General features: G+C 36.6%; 1 protein-coding gene across 4 annotated transcripts; it reads left to right on the forward strand.

Moving 5' to 3' along the window:
- Nucleotides 1–1531: 1531 nt before the first annotated feature.
- LOC112741094 (uncharacterized) lies at nt 1532–21924 on the forward strand. Of its 4 annotated transcripts, none has more exons than XM_072213637.1 (35): nt 1532–1638; nt 2542–2656; nt 2763–2824; nt 3631–3725; nt 3814–4407; nt 4975–5129; nt 5710–5870; nt 5959–6023; nt 6112–6819; nt 6946–7163; nt 7323–7420; nt 7511–7696; nt 7851–8031; nt 8135–8329; nt 8422–8465; nt 8669–8725; nt 9058–9154; nt 9592–9764; nt 9853–10066; nt 10200–10325; nt 10426–10515; nt 11132–11248; nt 11349–11429; nt 11885–11992; nt 12344–12513; nt 12895–12973; nt 13064–13138; nt 13987–14084; nt 14165–14272; nt 16098–16155; nt 16265–16492; nt 16822–18046; nt 18145–20213; nt 20289–20366; nt 20449–21924. In XM_072213637.1, exons 2-35 carry the CDS (start codon nt 2552–2554, stop codon nt 21613–21615), a joined length of 9285 nt encoding a protein of 3094 aa, XP_072069738.1. In that variant the 5' UTR covers nt 1532–1638; nt 2542–2551; the 3' UTR covers nt 21616–21924. The 4 variants fall into 4 exon arrangements, with proteins under 4 accessions (XP_072069738.1, XP_072069740.1, XP_072069739.1 ...); XM_072213639.1 differs by having other exon boundaries at nt 3814–4395; XM_072213638.1 differs by having other exon boundaries at nt 1601–1743.
- The last annotated feature ends 510 nt before the right edge of the window (nt 21925–22434 follow it).

The raw sequence follows: 22434 nt of genomic DNA on the forward strand, positions 1-22434 counted from the left end.
CGATTTCTCACTATAAAGTAACAGTAAGTAAGTGAAATAGTAGACAATATGCTTATCCCGATTAGGCCTCGTTACATAGTAAAATCTCAAGGCTTCATGCAGAGAAGAATTTTTTTGGACATCCTTTGAGCATGGTGTGGTAAACAGGTAAAGTACATCAAACTTGTCGTGGTCATCGATAGTGTAAATTTTAAAAAATTTCGGTGCTATCTTGTTTCATTTTATAGAATCAATGTAGTTTTTTAGTATATAATTCACTTTTTACATTCTTTATTATTATATTTAAATTTTGGTGTCATTTTAAATAAATTTCGATACTATTTTTGTTTCTAACAAGTATTCAATTTAATAACTGTGAATTTATATTCATTCAACTAAATAAGATTGCAATACAGTACTGACATGTTCATTAAAATCTAATATGAGAAGTAATACTTCTAAAAGAAGATGTAAGAGCAACAGAACAAAAAAAACAATAAAAAAATAAGAATAATAAGAAAAAAAATACAGTATTAAAGGAGAGATTTATATATTTTTGTAACAAAATGTGAATATCAAAATTAAGAAATTTTAGTGCTATTTTTCTTCTCATTCGTATTATTCTTCTTCATCTTCTTTTTCTTATTTATTTTTTTCACAATTCTTTTTTATTTTACTATCTTAAGAAGAATAAAACAAAAAGAAAATCATAAAGAAGAAGAAATTAAACAACTGCAATAATATATGAGGAAGAGAAGAAGAAAAAAAAATAAAAATAAAACACAACAACACACATTACCAATAGAAGAAGGAGGAGGAGAAAACAACGCGCGAAAAAAGAAAAAATAAGAAGAAGAAGTAGTATATGATTTTACGTGCATGTTGTGTGAATGTGTTTTGTTGGATTTGAGTCAATTTAATTAAATTTGACCAGCAAAAAGACTTAGATGTATAATAAAATTAAAAATATTAAACTTAAAGTTCAATACCACCTTAACCTATATATATATATATATATATATATATATATATATATATATATATATATATAACATAAAGAGAATTAGGTGTTGACACCTGTCACCAGTACCAGAAGTAGAGACAAATAACCAATTGTTAAGATATTAACTTAGGATTTGTTCTTAAAATGAAAAAAAAATGTTATTTATTTATTAAAATCAGTCATCAAAATTAGTCATCATATATTTATATAAATATATGTATAATTTAACTTATTTTTAATAAATATTTTGTATTTTAATATATTTATATATAAATATACATGTGTATTGTAACTTATTTTTAATATGTATTTTATATTTTAATATATATTTTATGGTTGTGGCTGATTTTGTCATACACATAGTTCTAAAATGAATTATATATTTGTTTATTTTTATATTTTTGGTAAGAATTCTATATTTTTTTAAAAAAATTAAGAATGGATTGGGCCTAGTTTCACCCAAAACCAAGATGTAGGATCCAAAAAAATTCCCCCAATTATTGACCCAAAAAAAAAGTAAAGCCCAAAAGGAAAGCACCGTAAGCACGTGCGACGGTGTAGAACCGCGTTTGAGGGGGTTTCGTTCTTTCATTGGTCAGTGCAAAGAACGGAAAGGGTGCGTTTGGAGTACACTCTTCTTCTCCTTCTCCGATCAGGTATTTTAAACAATTCCTATCAAATTAAATCTAACATTATAAAACATAGTCTTTGTTTTGTTTTCCAGAATTTTGTTCCGGATTGATTTTTCATCTCAATTTCAGGTTTCAGTTTCTTCAGCTGGCATTCTCGTTATATCTGTTCTATTATGCTTGTTCCCTGTAGAAAGTTAGGATTCCCAGTTAGATTTGTGGGTCAAAGTATTAATTTAGTTGTTAGTGTGTTTCTCACAAACACTGGATTTCTATTTGTGGGGTTTTATTTTTAATTTTTTTAAGTCGTAGAATAACTAAGAAAACTGGGTTAATATATTTGATGGTAGGTTGGTGGATTAACAATCAGTTTGCAATGTTTATGATTCGGTACAAGGGGGAAGGGAAAAAAGTTGGAGTGTAGGGTATTAGTTACTTAAATGCCTCGTGATGTTGTTGTTTGGTGAATATATTCCTTGACACATCGATATAGCTTATTAGGTTCTGATTGTGATCTTAGATACCATAGTACTCATCCATCTCTCTCCTCAAGTTTTCATGCTTCTTTCCTTTTGTTTTTCTGGAACCTTGTTGGAATCTCCAGTGGAAAGCATAGCCTTGTAGTAACTGAACGTCTTTGTTAGTTTCTTTTGAGTTTTGCCGCCTTAACAGTCGGTGTAGTATTGCCACTGTATAATGTTAATGGTCGAGTTTACGACTTTATGGAGGGTATCATAAAACTTTGACACATTTATAGGGTTTATTATGTTGGATGTTGGACTTTTTAAGTATTTGGGTTGAGCTTGGTTATGCCACTACTGTAAATTGGTCCAGATAATATCTTAATTTGCACTTAGACTGTTTAAAACGTTTTAGTGATTTTGAGTTTATCCTGGTATGATAACATTAGCTTTTTCTTGTATGCTTCAGGATAAATGAGATGGCCTCTTCGCAAAATGTTGAGTTGGAGGCAGCTAAGTTTCTGCACAAACTCATCCAAGATTCTAAAGATGAGCCAGCTAAGTTGGCTACTAAACTCTGCGTGGTGTGTGACATTTTCTTATGAACGGACTTTTTTAATTAGTCCTCGTCACTGCTTAGTTCTTGGTACGGGTTTAGTATGCTTGTAACTAACTTGGTATCTGTTTCAGATACTACAACACATGAAATCAAGTGGGAAGGAACATTCAATGCCATATCAAGTGATATCAAGGTAGAATACCTGCAATGTACAGTGCTCAAATAAATGCATACATAGATATCCACAGTCAGTTATTGAGCCCCTTTCTGCTTGAGGTTGATTTTGACCATCATGATGTGTGCCTTGTGGGAGTAAGAGTAAGCTGTGGCATAAGAATATATGGTTTCACATGTACTCCTTCACTTATGGTAATTAAGATATTAACTAGCACTAGCATGCCTGTGATGGTAATAATAAAGTAACAGGAAGATCATATTTATTTAATTATTTGTGGAAGTGGATGGAACTTGGGAAGATGATAAGCATTTGTTGCGTTTTGGTGCCACTTTCTGAGCAGCATGGCGGGGCCTGTTTATGTGCTTTTAGTGAATGGGTTTGAGACATATACTCATATGCACAATGCTGAAGTAGCTGAGGGTATAACAACCCAAGTATTTCCGCGTAACAACTTAAGTTGTTTATGATTTTAGTTCGTGACAGTGTTATAGACTCATCCTTACTGTTCTCACTCCTTCTATTATGTTCAATTTACAAGGGGATTATCATGCTTTTTGTGTATGGTTTATCCATATAGGTGTTGGTTGCTGATTTCTTATTTCTTTTTTTGGATTCGTTAGCTTCTTTTATACTGTTATCTTGCCTTGTCGTCTAATAAAATTTTGTTTTCTTTTAAAAAATCTTAAACCTCAAGTCCCATCACTGGTAATTGATGATTATAAGGAGGCTTATACCTTTTCATACTTAGCATTGGAATAAACTTCACCAGTCCTTCACTTAATGCAAATTGGCTTCATTTCCAACTTAACTTGTCATTGTAGGGCAATGGAGACTGTCATCAATCAGCATAATCTTGATATTGAATCATTGAAGTCTTCACGTCCTCCTTCTTCTGGTGCTGGCAGTTCTCAAAGAGGTAGTTTTTGTATATTTTCATGTTGCAGGAAAAAAGTTCATAATAATTTCCCTATAGGTTTTGATGTTATCGATTGTAACTTGTGCAGGAACTTCACAGGCAGTGGGTGTTGCTACGGATTCAAGAGCGGGGTTGCCTGAAAATGTGATGCCCAAAATGGATTCCTTTGCTTCTGGCCGGCCACCATTTGCCCCAAGTATTGGAGCACCTGATCATTATCAAGGATCTGCGGCTCAGAGGAGCGGTCAGTCTTTTGATCATGGAAGTCCGTCTAGTTTAGATTCTAGGTCTGCTAACTCACAATCACGGGATAGACGAGATACTACTAATTTGGACAAACAGGTGAATCAAAAGGATGGTAGAAAAGCTACCTCAAAGAGAAAGAGGGGGGATACATTGTCACCTGCAGAACCACACGTTGACATTCCTTCTCATCTTGATCAGCGAAATACTGCTAATACGAGGAAGGGTAAAATGACCAAGGCTGAATCATCAGATGGTCTTCCAGTTAGAAGTGGAGAGCTGACTAACTTTAACAGGGTTCCAAGTAGTAGTCAAATGCAAAGGGCCAACCAAGAAGGCCCAACAAAGATTGGCAATCCAGTGCCATGTGCTCCGAATTCTAAATATCCAGAAGATACAGAGGTTTCCTCTGCTCATATTGCTTCTGGTAAACTTCAAGGTGGTTCTCATTATGTATACATGATTTAAGTATCTTTGACTCAGAAAGAATATGTATTAGCTTTTGAAACATTTCAGATCCCCTTGTTTTATTTGTCTTGTTCCTGATGACGTGATGGATGAAATTCCAACTTATCTGTAAATGCTCCCCTTCCCAGGTTCAAGTAATGGATTTGTAAATTGTGCTAGGGTCATCCTGTATATTATGAACCTCTGTTTTCGGGTTTGAGATCTGCAAACAATTTGAATTATTTATGCATAAAATAGCAGTGCCAACTCCAGAAGTTAGTGGAAAACAATGAAGAAAGATTAACGAGTGTATGCATAAATATAAACTATGGGAATCCAAGAATTTAATAAACACTTTTTCATTTTTATTTATTTTCATTTTTTTTATTTCACTTCTGTGATGATCACAGTTGAGCTTTCAATGTTTCTGGGATACATCTTTCCTATTTTTTTTAATGTTCTTGCAAATGCCAAATTACTGGTGGAAAATGAGTTATGAAAATATCTGTTTTTACTTGTTTGGTATAATAATTACATGATCAATTTTGCTAAATTTCAGGTGCTCATCCTATGGTTCATGGAGGGATGGGGGTTGCCACTAGTGCATACCCAATGACTGAATCAGTTCTCTCGAGTTCAATGCGGCATGGTGGGATGCTTGGGCATTATAGTGGAAGTTCTACTACTTCAGCTGATGAACCTAAAATAGGCCTGGTATTTGTCATATACTTGTATATAATGCTGGAGCTCAGGATTTCTTATTTATATGATGGGTGAAGTCTGCCCTTTTTGCTCCTTTTTTTCTGATCAATACATGTGTATTGCCTGTTCAATCCCAAATATCACGCCAGATTTTTGGAATTGATGTTTCAACTGAGGAATCTCTATTATTACTGTTTATTTACCGGACATGGTGCCATTTTGTCGTTTTGAAACTTGGAGGAGGAAAAATAAAATAATAAATAAAAATTATAGTGGCTTTAATAATTGCAATAGAGATGAACAATTAAATGTGTCCTTAGTTTCTCGTTATTGCCTGATATTAATTTTTTTTGTTCATAATGACTTTAAGCTTTTCTCTTTCCATTTTATTTTTATTTTTACTAGTTACTATAATTTCTATAATCATCTAACTTAAGTATATGGGATGTCCATTATTCTAAATTAAAACTTAAATTACTTGCTATTTATATAAGTCAAGTTTTTGTTTTTGGTTTTGTTTTTTTTTTTTTTTTTTTTTCTGAGGGTGTATGTGAGTCAAGTTCATTGCTTTACCAGATAATTTTATTGACAGACTGACAGGCATAGTAGTAACTCAGAAATGTCTATGCTTAGACAAGGAGTTCCTCCCAGAGATATGGCAAGATCCACGATTAGTGGATCATCTGGTGTGCCTTTCAAAGAACAACAGTTGAAACAGCTCCGAGCTCAGTGCCTTGTTTTTCTAGCATTTAGGTAAAAACGTAACTTTGCTACCACTGTTTAAATATGAAAAGATTGAACTAAGTTTTATTATGTTTCATATATTGTTTTGAATGTGTAGAAATGGTTTAGCACCAAAGCAACTACATCTTGAAATTGCTCTTGGAACCGCATTTTCTAGAGAAGGTGACTGGTATTTATTTAATTGTTAAGTAATAATTTATTTTCGTCGCCTAACTGGTAGCTGATGGGAAGATATATGATGGAAATACAGGAAAGGATCATACTGACCACAAAGGAAAGTCACAATCTTCTGTTGAATTGGGTACCTCGTCAGGGGTCATGATGCCTTTTGGAGGTCTGAACAATATGAGACAACCTGATAATAATAACTCTTCAGGGTCCCCTTCTGCTGGAAAATCTCTGGAAGCTACGTCATTCTCCAAGGGAACTGAGAGTGCAATAATGACTGGGGACAAAGGTATTCTTTCTGAAGAAAGGAAACATCTCCTAGCTGTAAAAAAAGTAGAGCTTGAAAAGCAAATTCAAGAAAGAGCTGGTGCACAAGCTTCGTCAGCTACTTCTTTTCAGCAGCAAGATTCCTCTAGTACAAAGGGTGATGTTGACAGTGGTAATCTTCAGGTTGGACTGTCCAACCGACCTTCCTCTGTCATTGGGCTGAATAAGCAGATGAATCCTGAGATAAATGGCTTTACCGGATTTGCTAGTTCTGATGAGGCTTCAGAAGGACCCTCGCAAGTCTCTTCTCTTCAGCATGAGTTGCCAATAGAAAGAAGAGACAATGTTGTTAATCAGTTTCAAAATATGGTTAACAGTGGTGGTTCTCGAAACCATCATTCTATTAACCACTTGACATATGCTTTGAAAGAGCACTGGAAACCTGTTCCAGGGACTGGCATTGATCCCCAGGGAGCAAGCTTGATGAAGGATGCAGATTTATTAGCGAAAAATGTTTCTTCAGGTAAGACCCTTAGTTTTAAAACCATGGGATTGAAATCAGTTTCTTTGATGAACATCGTATTGATTTCCGAATTATTCCTGTGCCAATAATTTACACCTTTCTGACATCATGTGAAAGTAATTGCAGATGGGTTCAAAACAGTTCCTGTTAATGATGCATCAAGACATGATGCCACCTTTTCTACAGACATAGAAGGGAATGGGAGGTTACCTCCTCCAAAATATACAATGTCAGGAAGGTGGATTATGGATCAGCAGAAAAAGAGGCTTCTAGTTCAGCAAAACTGGGTACAAAAACAGCAAAAAACAAAGCAAATAATGACCACATGTTTCCTCAAGCTAAAGGTTTGTTTTTAACTGGCTTCCTACTAATTTAGTGTTGAACATGTTATTCTTGTACATATGATCTGATTCATTTGTGCACCCTAGAAAATCGGCATTCAATTGGTTCCAAATTAATATTGCATAGATCTTATAGCCTGCGGTACATTAATTGTATTGCAGGAAAATGTGAGCTCATCTGAGGATATATCTGCTAAAACAAAAAGCGTCATAGAGTTGAAGAAACTTCAATTATTAGACCTCCAACGCCGTCTCCGCAGGTACTTGGTGTTCTTAAATCTTATATGAGTGTTTAAGTTTTCTTTGATGATTGATCAGTGTGACAATATCCTTTTTTCTTTTGTTTGCAGTGATTTTCTGAATGATTTTTTCAAACCAATTACAACTGAGATGGAACAGTTGAAATCGGTTAAGAAGCATAGGCATGGTAGAAGGGTCAAACAACTAGAAAAGTATGAGCATAAAATGAGGGAAGAGCGTCAAAAAAGAATCCGTGAAAGACAGAAGGAGTTTTTCAGTGAGATAGAAGTCCACAAGTATGTACCTGTTTCTTTTTTTTGATTTCTTTTATTTGGCGAAGAAATATAGCTAATAGCTTTTTCTTTTTTTAATTTTTTCTTTTTATGTTGACTATAGAAATATTACTTTTTATATCGTTTCCTTAACTCAATACTTGTTTTATTAATTTAGGGAAAAGCTTGATGAGGTGTTCAAAATCAAGAGGGAACGCTGGAAGGGTGTCAATAGATATGTGAAAGAGTACCATAAAAGAAAAGAGCGCATTCATCGTGAGAAGATTGATAGGATCCAGCGGGAGAAGATTAATTTGTTGAAAATAAACGATGTGGAAGGTTATCTACGGATGGTTCAGGTAGGTTGCTGTACTTAATATATGTTAATGGTTTCTAGACTTGCATAGAATTGCCAATGCTCAATAGCTTTTTCTCAATCATCGACCTCAATTATTTCATTAGGATGCGAAATCTGATCGTGTGAAGCAACTTCTTAAAGAGACTGAGAAGTATCTCCAAAAGCTTGGTTCCAAGCTACAAGAAGCAAAGACTGCAGCAGGTCGCTTTGAACATGATATTGATGAGGCACAATGTGGCAGTTTTCTTGATAAGAGTGAATCTACTCTTGAAAATGAGGATGAAGGTGATCAGGCCAAGGCAAGTTTCCTTTCCGAAATTGCACATCTCTTTTTTTAAGTTTGGCTATTAATAATTATATTGCTTATTTCTTCCAAAATTCTGTTCTACAGCATTATCTGGAAAGCAATGAGAAATATTATATGATGGCACACAGGTATAGCTTTTGTACTTGCGGTTTCTTATCAGGGTTTAATAGTTTTTGAGTTTTGGTTTATTTATATTCCATTAAAAATATTTAAAAAGAATCTCTTTCTCAATGGATTTGTATTTTGTGTCCAATAATTTTTGCTCTTTTTTGGATTTCCTACTCTGTTGAGTAATTCTTTTGCTCCATTCTAAGTAATTTTCTTGCTGCAGTGTAAAGGAGAGCATTGCAGAGCAGCCATCTTGTTTGAAGGGCGGAAAATTGAGGGAGTATGTTACATTTACGATTGGTTTAATTGGTTTATATTTGAATTTTGTGAGGATCAAAGCATGATTGTCCCTAGTTCTTCTTTCAGGGAGGTTTTCTTTGGTTCTTTTGCATGTTATTTTTTTCCTTCAAGGTTGTGTTTTGATAGGGGGTAAAATGAAGGGGTAAAATTTCATGGATGATCTTGACATGTAACATTACTCATGGAGTTCATCCACGAAAAGGTTACCCTAGGTATACCCCTAAGTAAATTCACCCAAAAATTTGTTAACTATTGTTGTTTTAGCATGGAGTTTGGCTTTATATTTATTTGTTTTTCAATTTTCGTCATTAGGTATCAAATGAATGGCCTGAGGTGGCTTGTTTCCTTATATAACAACCACTTGAATGGCATCCTTGCTGATGAAATGGGACTGGGTAAAACTGTTCAGGTAAAAATTTATTTTCTTCTATTTTTAAAGTTTTTGTTGTGTTAATGAGTCATTTGGCACATCACATATTTATGAGAATAAGACAGAAAGCTTTTGTATGATCTATGGTCTTGTGAGAAGGAGGTTCCATCGAGGAAAATTGACAAAATGATAGATTGTCCAGTAAGGCGAGTAAAAAAGACACCATTAGCCGAAACCAATGAAGATGGGGCTCTAAATTGGTGTTACCAAAAGTTAACTAATGGAATAAATTTTGGTTATATATGTTTTAACATGTCTTGTTCTGTCTGTATAATTGGTCTTCTGTGGGTTTCATGAATATTTTCAAAGGGAACATATGCATGCTAAACATTTTGATTAAAAAGAGGATCCAAAGAGCTTGTGTATTAATAAAATCTTAATGCTCGTTTTTCTCTGTGCTGTTTTTCTATTGGAAGGTTATTTCTCTAATTTGCTACCTGATGGAAAGTAAAAATGATAGGGGGCCATTTCTTGTGGTTGTGCCCTCTTCTGTTCTACCTGGTTGGGATTCAGAAATCAACTTTTGGGCTCCTGATGTACATAAAATTGTCTATGCTGGACCACCTGAGGAGCGACGTCGGTTATTCAAGTAATGGCGCTTTCAAAAATTGATATGCAACTCCATCTGTTTTGATACGATGCCTTGTATGATTCTTATCACTTGTTCTGTGATTTAGGGACAGGATTGTTCACCAGAAATTCAATGTCCTCCTGACAACATATGAATATCTAATGAACAAGCATGACAGACCAAAGCTTAGCAAAATACACTGGCATTATATAATAATTGATGAGGGCCACCGCATAAAAAATGCTTCTTGCAAGTTGAATGCTGACTTGAAACACTATCAGAGCTCTCATAGATTGTTGTTAACTGGAACTCCATTGCAGGTTCACTACTATTTTAACTGCTATTGCAGCTTACTTTTTATTTTGCCTGTATATATTTAATTTATTTAAAAATGGTTTTAAGACATATAGGTGATACTATTATTTAGTGCTGGTTTATTTATATTTTCTGCAGAACAATCTTGAGGAACTATGGGCGCTACTTAACTTCTTGTTACCTAACATATTTAATTCATCTGAGGATTTTTCTCAGTGGTTTAATAAGCCATTTGAGAGTGCTGGAGATAACTCGCCAGATGAAGTAAGCTATGGATAATGTTTTAATCTATTGATATTTGAAGTCTTCATGGTTAACTGTCAACCTCATTATTCTGTTTGTCTGATTTCAAACTTATAACAAGGCCTTACTATCCGAGGAGGAGAACCTCTTGATCATCAATCGTCTGCACCAAGTTCTGAGACCATTCGTACTTCGGAGGCTTAAACACAAGGTTCCTTAATAAGTCCAACTGCCTAGGATTACTATGCTACTGCTTCTAAGTTTTGTTTTTCTGCATACTATGATCTTGTTCTATTCCTTTAAAAAAAAAATGAAGGACAAATTATGTGGCTTCTTATTTTTGTTATGGTTCATATACTAAATTCATTCTAATTGCTTCTATGAAATAAAATAATGAAGATTTGTGTGTTCATCTTTTAGCTACTTATATATTCAGTTATTCACCTTTCTTTACTAGTTTCTGGTTGGTGTCTAGTTGTCATTATATATTTTCCTTCATGAGAATCCAAAAGGTTAGAATTTGAGAGCACCATAGCTTTTCACTGGTTGAGGACATATGCAGGGAATAAGAATTAAATTCTATTCTTACAATGTGACATAGGCACCAAGATAAAACCAAGTTCCTAGAGTTGTTCTAGTGTTTTTATAACTGTACGATATGATATTTAATTGAATCAGTTTAGGATTTCAGTATTGTTAGCTCTGAGAATTGAGATGTTTCTTTGCGGCATTGCCTCCTTCAATGAAATCTTGTCTCTTAAAGTATGCTAGCTTTTGCAGTCATTGAAATCAAGTTGTAATGGTCTTGCATTTTGAATTTACTGTAGGTTGAAAATGAACTTCCTGAAAAGATTGAAAGACTCGTAAGATGTGAGGCATCTGCATATCAAAAACTTTTGATGAAGAGAGTGGAAGAAAATCTTGGCTCTATTGGCACAACAAAGGTTTTTTTCTTGTACTTTCTGTTCCTTCCTCTCTTTCGGTCTCTGTGTGTGTTTAAATGAAATTTTCTTGGGTGATCTAATTGGAGCACTCAATTGTTAGGGACGGTCGGTACACAACTCTGTCATGGAGCTTCGTAATATCTGCAATCATCCATATCTCAGCCAGCTTCATGCAGAGGAGGTATATTCTTAATTTCTCAGAGAGGAGTTTGTGTCTTTTGAATTATGATTTCAACCACAATTTGCTTAGATTTTACGAGCTAAAGAAAATACAAACACTATACTTACATTTTCCTTGTGAGATATAAAGACCGACTAATACATTGTGTTCCGCCAATCACCTACCTTCCATATCATTTTCTGAACAATTTTATGGATAAACTGGACAACTAAGAAAGCAAGATCACAAAGTTTTAAAAAAAGAAAAAGAAAATAAAAACATTTTTGTCAGCAAGATTTGTCTATATTGAGTATATTCTATAATTTCTGACTCTTTATGATGCAGCCAGAAATGTAAGTAATAAAACACTGTTGGTAGGCTATAGCTTATTCTTTTAAATAGTCTTATTTATTTATTTATTTTAATTCCATATGTTTACTTCTCTGTATGCTACAATTCGACTTTGCTTTTTTTAGGTGGATAACTTTATACCTAGGCATTATCTGCCCCCAATTATTAGACTTTGTGGGAAGCTTGAGATGTTGGACCGTATTTTACCTAAATTGAAGGCAGCAGATCATCGGGTATGGTATCCTTTATAACTGTTTCTGAAGCACTCTATTTTAACTCCCTCACTTGCACTATTGTTGTAAGTGGCCATGTGTTCGGAGAATGATGCTTGGTTAAAGTGCCAAACTTCCCTTCCGTTGTTATTTTTTTGAAATTTTAATTTTAATTTTAATTTTTTTGATATTCTGCTTGGATACTTTTTGGCTGTTAGCTTCTTTGGATACTGAATTTGACATTTCCTTATTTGTTTCTCTCGAGCATTAGAACCGAACTATTTTTTACTTATCTAGTATTTTGTCTTAGTACATCGTTTTTGAAAGAAAAATTTAACTCTAAATATTTGGTGTCAAATAATGCTGTTACAGGTTCTTTTCTTCTCAACAATGACTAGGCTTCTTGATGTTATGGAGGAATACTTAACTCTTAAACAGCATCGGTACCTTCGGTTGGATGGACATACCTCAGGAGGTGATCGTGGGGCCCTAATAGACATGTTTAACCAACCTGGTTCTCCATATTTTATATTTTTGCTCAGGTAATTCCAATATTTACTTGAGCACTATGTCTGAATGCGAAATAGTTTGATGATTGGATTGGAGGTGAGAAAGGGATTTTTTTTTTTTTTTTTTTTTTGTATTCCAAAGGATATTTCCACTTATTCCTTTCTTGCTTCTCTTTTTACCCTAATTTGGCAAATAAGGATACTCTGTTTATTGGTAAGAAATTGTTAGTCCATTGTATTCACATTTTTTACCCTAATTTGGCAAATGAGGATAGTCAGTTAATGAGATTTCTTTCATGATTTCATGATATAACCCTTAGGTCATAACAAGTTAGGTTCTATTTTCTTTTCAGAATGAGATTTATCAGTTTATATTACCTTCAAATTTGCTGATTTTTATCTGTTGGTATTTAGCATTCGAGCTGGTGGCGTTGGAGTGAATCTTCAAGCTGCTGACACAGTGATTATATTTGACACCGACTGGAATCCACAGGCAATTATATTTCTTATGAGTTTTGTTGTGAAGTTGTTTGCTTTTTGTTGCTGATTATTTATGATTGTTTTGGTTGTGGTATATGTTCAGGTTGACCTGCAAGCACAAGCAAGGGCTCATAGAATTGGTCAGAAGAAGGATGTTTTAGTTCTTCGATTTGAAACAGTTAGTACATTTTATCTTTTACTGATGGGTGGATAAAATTGTATATATTTGATTTTGAGAAACTCAAATATCAAACATGTTGAGGAGATTGGAAAGCTTTGATGAGTTTATAGCTTTTTCTCTTGCTTCTCGTCCTGTTTATTTGTATCATCCTCCCCTTCTCAACAATACTGTTTTAGTTTATTCCAAAAAAAGATCTGATTTGAATAGCAATATTTTTTCCTGATTCACAATAATATTTCCTCCTTGCTGTTAGTAATAGGATGTTATACTTTTGTGGTTATGGTTTTCTTTTTCGGGGGTGGATAGGTGGGTAGTTGTTTATCTTGCGAGCTTGCGTTGACTCTACTGTTAGTATGTCTACCAACAAGAATATTTTAAATAATATCAGAGTCGGAAGTCATGGTTATAATTCCATTTAAAACCGATTTTGTTGTCTGTTTCTTTGGAGTTTATTCGATTTGGCTTTGAAAAAGAAGAAATTCGTAAGATAAGCAAGGGAAAGATGCAGACAAGACTGCTGGATAAAAGATGGAGTTTAGTTTTTAACGTGACAATTATGGGTATCAGGATTTTTTAGTGTGATTTATGACTGGGAAGTAAGCATATCTGCTGTACAAGCCTAACCGTGGATCATTGGAATCTTTATCTGCGTATTTTTTGCTGCATCTTGATACCATAAAATCCGAGATATACTTCTAGTCTTAAGCATTGTTTGGATGAACTTATCATTTAATTGTCTCTGATGCTAATAAGGCCACGTTTGTGCCAATGTGGAAATTATACTTTATATTGTGCCAAATTGTCATGTTTACCAAAGTAGCTAATTCCGCATTTGGTGTAAAAAGGTTCAAACTGTTGAAGAACAAGTCAGAGCTTCTGCTGAGCACAAACTGGGAGTTGCTAATCAGAGCATTACTGCTGGGTTTTTTGACAATAATACAAGGTTGACATGATACATTTGATCTTTAGTTCATCACAGAATTTGAATCAGCTCTGAAGTTTTACTTTGCCTATGTATTACAGTGCTGAGGACCGAAGAGAATACTTGGAATCCCTCCTGCGTGAGTGTAAGAAAGAGGAAGCGTCACCTGTATTGGATGATGATGCTTTAAATGATCTCTTAGCACGCAGGTACTTGATTTCTTGAAAATTACACCATTTTCTGTCTCTGCCTGATACGTCTTGATTCATTTGATAATAAATTGGCTTTAGGATTTGCACTTTCGAGGTTGTACTATAACTTGGTTTGCTTATTGGGAATGAGTAGAAGTCTTGGCAATATTTGTTTGCGTCATGTCAATGACCAACTCTCCTAAAATCTTATTCTTGGCAATATTGCTTTAGTGTACATGTACTTATATTTTTTTGGCTGGTGACTATTCTTATCCAACAGAACTTTTTATGCTGTTAATAAGTTATGCTTCCTGATTTATGGTTGTCATTCCAGCATTCTACTCTTTTCTCTGCTTGCTGATTTAAATGTATTGTCTAAATGCAAGATTTATTGCACTATGTTATTTTAGGATCTTTTAGCATGACCCAAGAACTGTTTTTTTATGATTGCATTTCAAGCCCGGTTATATGCCATGCTCATTTATATTAGCAGTTTAGCACTATACAACAACAACTACAACAACAACAAAGCCTTGTCCCACTAGGTGGAGTCGGCTACATAAATCAAACGACACCATTGAGCTCTGTCATGTATCATGTCTACAGAGAGACCGTTTACATGTAGATTTTGTTTGACCACCTCATGGATGGTCTTCTTAGGTCTTTCTCTGTCTTTCATCCCTTGTCCATCTTCCATCTCATCCACCTTCCTGACTGGGTGTTCTGTCGGTTTTCTTCTCACATGTCTAAACCACCTGAGACGCGATTCTACCATCTTTTCCACAATGGGTGCTACTCCAACTCTCTCCCTTATATCTTCGGTTCTTATTTTATCAAATCGCGTATGACCACTCATCCATCTCAACATCTTCATCTCTGTCACACTTAGCTTATGTTTGTGCTCCTCTTTGGCCGCCCAACACTCCGTACCATAAAGCATAGCCGATCTTATAACAGTGCGATATAATTTACCTTTAAGTTTTAAAGGCACTTTTTGTCACATATAAAACCAGATGCACTCCGTTATTTTGACCAACTTACTTGGATCCTATGATTTATATCCTGTTCAATTTCTCCATTATCCTGTATAATGCACCTAAGATACTTAAAACTTTTAACTTTTCGTAGGGTGTTTTCTCCAATCTTCACCTCTATATTAGGGTTTTCCCTTCTCAGACCGAACTTACATTTCATATATTCCGTCTTGCTACGGCTTATGTGCAGATCATACACTTCTAGAGTTTCTTTCCATAAGTCCAACTTCTTATTTAGGTCTTCCCTTGACTCTTCCATAAGGACGATATCATCTGCAATCGGCAAAAAGCATGCATCATGACACAGGCTCTTGGATGTGCTCTGTGAGTACTTCCAAGACTAATGTGAAAAGATATGGACTTAAGGATGATCTCTGGTGTAATCCTATACCAATAGGAAATTCTTCTGTCACACCACCTTGAGTCTTCACACTAGTTGTGGCTCCATCATACATGTCTTTAATTGCACGAATATATGCGATCCTTACTCTCTTCTTTTGTAAAACCTTCCATAAGACCTCCATTGGCATCCTATCGTACGCTTTTTCGAAATCAATAAACACCATATGTAGATCCCTTTTATTATTACGATACCTCTCCATCATCCTTCTTAACAAGTATATTGCTTCGGTGGTAAATCTGTCTGGCATAAATCCAGAATAATAGCTTTATTGTTTAGTTACTCAATACTTCATCTATTCTCTTCTTTGTTCCTCTTGTGTACACCCTAACCATGTCAAAAAGGGGAACTAAGAGGAAAGAAACTTGAGGGATTTGCTTATTAATTTATTTAAAATTCTTGTTGGCAGTGAAGCAGAGATAGATGTATTTGAGGCTGTTGACCAAAAAAGGCGCGAAGATGAGATGGTATGCTACTGTCTATTTTATTGAGATTTTCATTTGCATAATTATTGCTTATACTTTTTGTGTGACAAAGAATCTTGATTTCCATGGGGGGTTAAAAAAATCTTTGCAGGCTACATGGAAGAAGTTGGTATCTGGGCCAGCAACTGATGGTTCTGAGCCTATTCCTTCACTTCCTTCGCGTCTAGTTACAGATGAAGACTTGAAACAATTATATGAAGCGATGAAGATATCCGATGTGCCCAAGGATGAAATAGCATCTAACGGAGTCAAGAGGAAGAGCGGAACTCTTGGGGGCCTTGATTCTCAACATTATGGAAGGGGAAAACGTGCAAGAGAGGTTTCTCTATACATTCAATTGGTCAATTTAATTTTTCTGGGTCATAAATGTGCTGTGTTCACCTTTTGCTCTTAACCTTTTATTGCATAAACCTGACCTACATCGCTATACCCACATGCATATCCCCTTTGGGGATTCTAGCTGACACATGGTGTAGAAATTTCATCCCCTGGCCACCTGTAGGAATATGTTTAATAAGCTCCCAAAAAAGAGAAGGAAAATGAAGTTGAAGATGTAGATTTATATCCTAGTGTTGTGTGGTATCCTTGTAGTGAATATCAGTTACCACATTCTAACTTCTTATTCCCTTTTCCATATGCTTTTCACAGGTCCGTTCCTATGAAGAACAATGGACAGAGGAGGAGTTTGATAAGATGTGTCAAGCTGAATCTCCTGGATCACCGAAAGTAATGGAAGAAGTGACAGAGTCAAATTGCAAACCAAATGCTTCTAGCTCCGCTGCAACCGCTTCTGTTACGGAGACTGCAGTGGTGCCTCCGGTGGCCCCTGCAACATCATCTCTTGGGAGTTTACCTGTGCATAAAGTCAAAGATATAACACCACCTGCTAAACGTGGACGTGGCAGGCCAAGAAGGAAAACCTCAGATAAGTCACCTGTTACTGAAGTCCCTCTGGTTACTTCTGGAACTGTTGAAGTGGACATGCAGGTAAAGAAAGGAACTTTGCTTGGTCAAGTAGTATCGTCAGCTCCCGAATCTATTGCTCATTCTTCTGAAGTTAGTGGTGTGAGTGGACCTGCACATCAGTCTGATACTGGTGTTTCTCCTAATCTGACTACTCCACCCAACTCTCAAGCAGAGGGTACTACTGTTTCTGTGCCAATACAAACAAGAGGACAAGGCCGGAAATCTCAAGGTGGAGGGGAAGCAACTAGACGTAGAGGGAAGAAGCAGGTTCTGGTGTCGCCTCCTGTACCTGGGGTTTCTATTGGTCCTGATTTAAAGATGAATGAGCAGTTGGAACACAAACCCCTGAATCCATCTGCTGGTGAAGCTATGTCCCAAGGTGATACTGTTTCCTCCAGTGCTACGGTACAACATTCATGTACAGAACCGGGTTCTGTGACTTTAAGCAGCGGAGGTAATAATAAATCTGGTGTTGGGATTGCTCTGAGTTCTCAGCAGCCCCTTCCTTTGTCCTCTGTTACCCCTGTGCCGCAAACTGTTCCTACTTATCCTTCTGTACCTATACAAAATAATGGGCAACATCAGAAGCCTCAAAATGGATCAGGAGCTCCCCGAAGTAGGGGAAAGAAAAAAGCAATGTTATTGCCTAATCCAAACGTTTCAGGTAGTCAGAATTTGCACCTTACTTCCAATCAACAAAGCTCATCTGGCAATGTATTACATGATAAAGCCACTGAGTTGAAAACCTTGCAAGATAGCCTTGTTCAGGAATCACACAGTGTTGTCCAAGATCATGCATTACATAGCATTGGTGATAAGGATTTAAAATCAACTGAAGTATCTGGTGATATAGCCAATAAGGCATTGGTTGAATCAACAACTGAAGATAATACCAAAAGATCTCCTGGTGGGTATATTTTGAATGTCAACATTTTAATATTAACATTTTAACGTTCATACAGAAAAAGGCTTAGGATGTGATCTAAAGAATTTACACTTTTGCAGGGTTGGAAATAGAGAAGGTTCTGAATTCTGATATGCATGATTCTGCTTCCAACAATTTATCCAAGACTGCTGTTCTGGAGAACTCAAGGAACAAAAGTTTCTGTGGCTCAACACAGCCTGTTACAGAGGTTACAAGGGACCAACAATTGGAGGCCAAAACTCATCATTCTGATGAAGCTTCAAAAGCTGATACTTCTCCAGTTCATTCTACAAAAGAATCAAAAGAATGTTCTAATCAGGCTATAGAACCTATGGCTGCACAAGCAGTTCCCAATGCATCAGACAATGTTTATCCTTCCATATCAGCCTCTGAATCCATTCAGCCTTGCCCACCTGAATCCATGTCAGTTAAAAGGCAAGGCCGTAAAACTCAAAATAGAGTGGAGCCACCCCGGCGTAGGGGGAGAAAATCATCTTCGGCATCTCCTGTTGTTTCTGATTCCCTTGCTAACCAGGATCCTAATTTAAATAATGATTTTCAGAAGTCATCAGTAGGTAAAGTCGCTACAGATGTTGCTCAAGCTCAAGCATTTCAGATCCTTTTGCCCACTGGAGGTGCTGCTCATGATTTAAACACAAAAGAGGGAGCTGCCAATTCTTCTCTAAACAAGCAGCACAAAGTTGCGCCAGCAAGGGTTGATAGTGCACCAGTATCCTCAGATAAGATTTCTAATTTTGGCCGAATGCAAAATGTCAATGATGTTGCTAGGGTTATGAAAGAAGTTTTCTCTGGAACTTGCTTACCAAAGCTTAAAGCAGCAGATTCTGCTGCTGGCGAACTCGCAAAAACTAATACTACAGTTGATTCCATGAATACCCAGTTGAATGCTGATAAAGCAGGTTATGATATAACAAATACGGAAGCAGCATGTCTAACTCCAGGCATTGCTGTGAACATACAGGAAAAACAATCAGAGGGGGAATTCAATAATAAAAAATTGGAGGACAAAGCAAGTTCAGATATACCAACTACTGTAGCAGTGGATGTCTCCAATAACATGTGTTTGCAGGATAAAGCAGGTTCTAATATATCAACTACTGGAGCAGGGGATGTGTCAAATATACAGTGTAAGGAGGATAAAGCAGATTTGGAGCATGACAAGCAATCTGAAGAGACATCTAATATGCAGAGTGAAGTGAAGGCTCATATTCAACATTGTACTGAAACTTATTCTAATCAGAGTGAAGTGAAGGCTCATGATGCAACTCCGCTTAGTTCTGCTGTAAGGACCGAGAGTCTGTCTGAATCATGTACAAAATCTTCACCTCTTGCTTCTTCTGGTGAAAATATGTCTGATCAACCACAAGTGATCCCATCCTGTCCTGTGGTAAATGATTCTCAAAATGCATTAGAACTTGTTATAGAACAAAATGCTTTATCACCTTTGGAAACGGAGGCCCCCAATGTTGCATTAAGTGGGAAGTATTCAGATGCTTTAAAACATGCTGAGTTGCATGAGAATCCATTAGTTAAGAGCTGTTCACAATCCCTCTCTGAGGGGGAAATGAACATGGGGGATTCCATATGTGAACAACCTGTCTCTGCTGTTGATAAATCTTCTAATATTGACCCAGTTCCCGAGGAAAATGTGATATCCCCAGCAGCTATTGGCGATACCAATGTTGGTTCTTCTGAGGTTTGCCCAATGGACATTGACACATCTGTGAGTAACCAAGTTACAATTGTGCAGGACAATGAGGTTGTGGCAAAGAGTTCCCCACAGAACGTAGATACGTTCTCAGCAGATGAGGTGGCAAAAATCATAGATCAATCTCCTGATGAACCTGTTGATAGGTCAGTCTTACAACAAACATCAGGGTCAAAAGCTGTGGCCAATTCTTCAGTGGATGCTTCTCAGTCTGTCCTTGTGGAAGAGGGAACCATATCTGAAACTGCAATTTTACCCTCGTCATCTTTTAGCATAGAGGATAATAAGTTCTCATCCAAAACCTGTGCAATTAGTAACTCTGAAACTCTGGAAGAGTCAATGGAGGAGGGCGCGACTGACCACTCTGAATTCCTGCCCCCGGAGAAATGTGCAGAGGAGAGCTGTAGGAATGCCACTGAGGTAAGCCTTGTTGCACCTACTAGCAAATCTAATAGATATATTATACCTTGAATTCAACAATTTTTTTTTCTGCAGGTTCCCTGTACAGTTCCATTGCTGCTTCAGGAATCAATTGATTCTGAAGGTTACCACGGTGATCATTGCAAGTCACAGGTTGGTTCCTCCTCTGCACACTTCCAAATCTTGTGTTGGTCTTACATGTCTTATTCGCGTAACAACATTCTGTGTGTACCAGGATGGCGGGATACCTGAAAATCACAAAACTGGAATCCTTGCTGCTCCTAAAACATTTGAAGGGGGAAATGAGGTTGAGACCTTTTCTGATAAAGGTCCACAAGGATCCTCTGAAGCACAAGTTGAATCAAAAGGATTAGTTGATATGGAGAATCAGGCAGAAGCCATTCAGAACCGTGCTGCTGAGATGGATGTCCCATGTACATCCGTATCAGGGGACAAGGCCGAGGGTGAATCTAAAGAATTAGCTGATATGGAGAATCAGGCAAATGCCATTCGAAACCGTGCTGCTGAGATGGATGTCCCGTGTACGTCTACATTAGGGGACAAGGCCGAGGGTGAATCTAAAGAATTAGCTGATATGGAGAATCAGGCAGAAGCCATTCAAAACTGTGCTGCTGAGATGGATGTCCCGTGTGTGTCTGCACCAGGGGACAAGGCCGAGGGTGAATCTAAAGGATTAGCTGATATGGAGAATCAGGCAGAAACCATTGAGAGCTGTGCTGCTGAGATGGAAGTGTCATGTTCCTGTGCATCAGGGGACAAGGCAGAGGGGGAGAATGTTTTAGTTGGCACCAAGCAACAAATTCAGGTGTCAGAAGACACTGAAGCTGTTGCAGCTGATGAAACAGATGTTTCTAATGGCGTTCCAGCTGTGCCCAAAACAGCATCGGCCAATGGGGCTCCACTTCCATGTTCTTCACTGACAGTGGGTGAACCTATGGTGGAGCATGATACTAAAGGAGCTGAAACCGGTGTCGCCAACCAGGATAATCAAGCCATTAGGCAAAATGCTCTGAAAGATGCAGAAGAGTGCTCTTCTTCTGCGGCCGCTGACATAATTGAAGAGAGCTTACCTCAGAAGGATGTCATTGAATCTGAAGGGGTTCCACCTCCATGCAAGTCAGTTGCTGAGGGCGAACATGTAGAGAGTTTGTCAGTTGAGGCTTTGGTTGATTCTTCTGTGAAGCTTGGTACTAAAGAATCTGAAGCTTCCCAGGATAATCTAGTTTTGCAAGAAAATGCATTGAACGAAATGGAAGAAACCCTTCCTTCAGCAACTGAGGATAGAGTTGCAGTGTGCTCACCTGAGAAGGATAATTTAACTGCTTGCTCAGAAGCACCCCAGGAATCCGAAAAGTGTGAAAATGTGCAAGGATCGGTCTGAGGAAGAACCTGGCCAGTTTCTGTGGCTGAAGAAGCCAAAAAAGATTGAAACTAATTGTTGGCCATGGGGCAAGTCTATAAAAAAAATTACCCATCCTTAAAAACAACGTCGATATGCAACTTAACGTGTCAGATCAGTTTTTGTTAATGCTGTGATCGCCGTGAATACCAAAAAAAAAAATCACCCATCCTTAAAAACGACGTCGATATGTAACTTAACATGTCAGATCAGCTTTTGTTAATGCTGTGATCGCTGTGAATACCAAAAAAAAAAAAATTGCTGTGGTTGCCGTCATTAGAAATAACAAAATGACTAACGTGTCTAACTGAAAACCTTTTAAGCACAGATTTGATTAAAAAAAATTGGGATAAATTTGAAAAATGAGTGATATTTTAGAGATGAATTTAACTATTTACTATACAGGGGAAGGATGAGTGAAACGCACACACATGGGAGAGGGTAGGGTAAAACACAGAAAGAAAAATTGCACCAAGGGCTGATAAGATGGTTCAACTTGATTTTGGGAGTTGCATAAACTGAACCATTTGATTTATTTTTTACAAAATTAAGAAAATGTATAATATTAAAATTTGACTTTTCAATTTTTATTTCTTATAAAATTAAATAATTTATCACATCGAAATCGGACACTCAGGATTTTTCGTTTTACAAAATTTAAAGGGTAAAGTACTAAATTGGTCCCCTAGGTTTGGGCGTAATTCTGTTTTGGTCCTTAAGATTTAAAGTGTTCTATTTGAATCCAAAACGTTTTCATTTAGCATCAATTTAGTCCCACAGTGAGGTCAAAATTAAATAATT

Source organism: Arachis hypogaea, chromosome 14 (assembly GCF_003086295.3).
Source record: "Arachis hypogaea cultivar Tifrunner chromosome 14, arahy.Tifrunner.gnm2.J5K5, whole genome shotgun sequence".
In the NCBI taxonomy this organism is placed as follows: Eukaryota; Viridiplantae; Streptophyta; class Magnoliopsida; order Fabales; family Fabaceae; genus Arachis; species Arachis hypogaea.

Bases quoted from the DNA above. Each gene is read 5' to 3' on its own strand.
- LOC112741094 (XM_072213637.1), top strand. From the start codon at position 2,552: ATGGCCTCTTCGCAAAATGTTGAGTTGGAGGCAGCTAAGTTTCTGCAC. The intron at 7,697-7,850 runs GTATGTACCTGT...TTATTAATTTAG, and splicing joins AGTGAGATAGAAGTCCACAA to GGAAAAGCTTGATGAGGTGT. The intron at 8,032-8,134 runs GTAGGTTGCTGT...TTATTTCATTAG, and splicing joins GTTATCTACGGATGGTTCAG to GATGCGAAATCTGATCGTGT.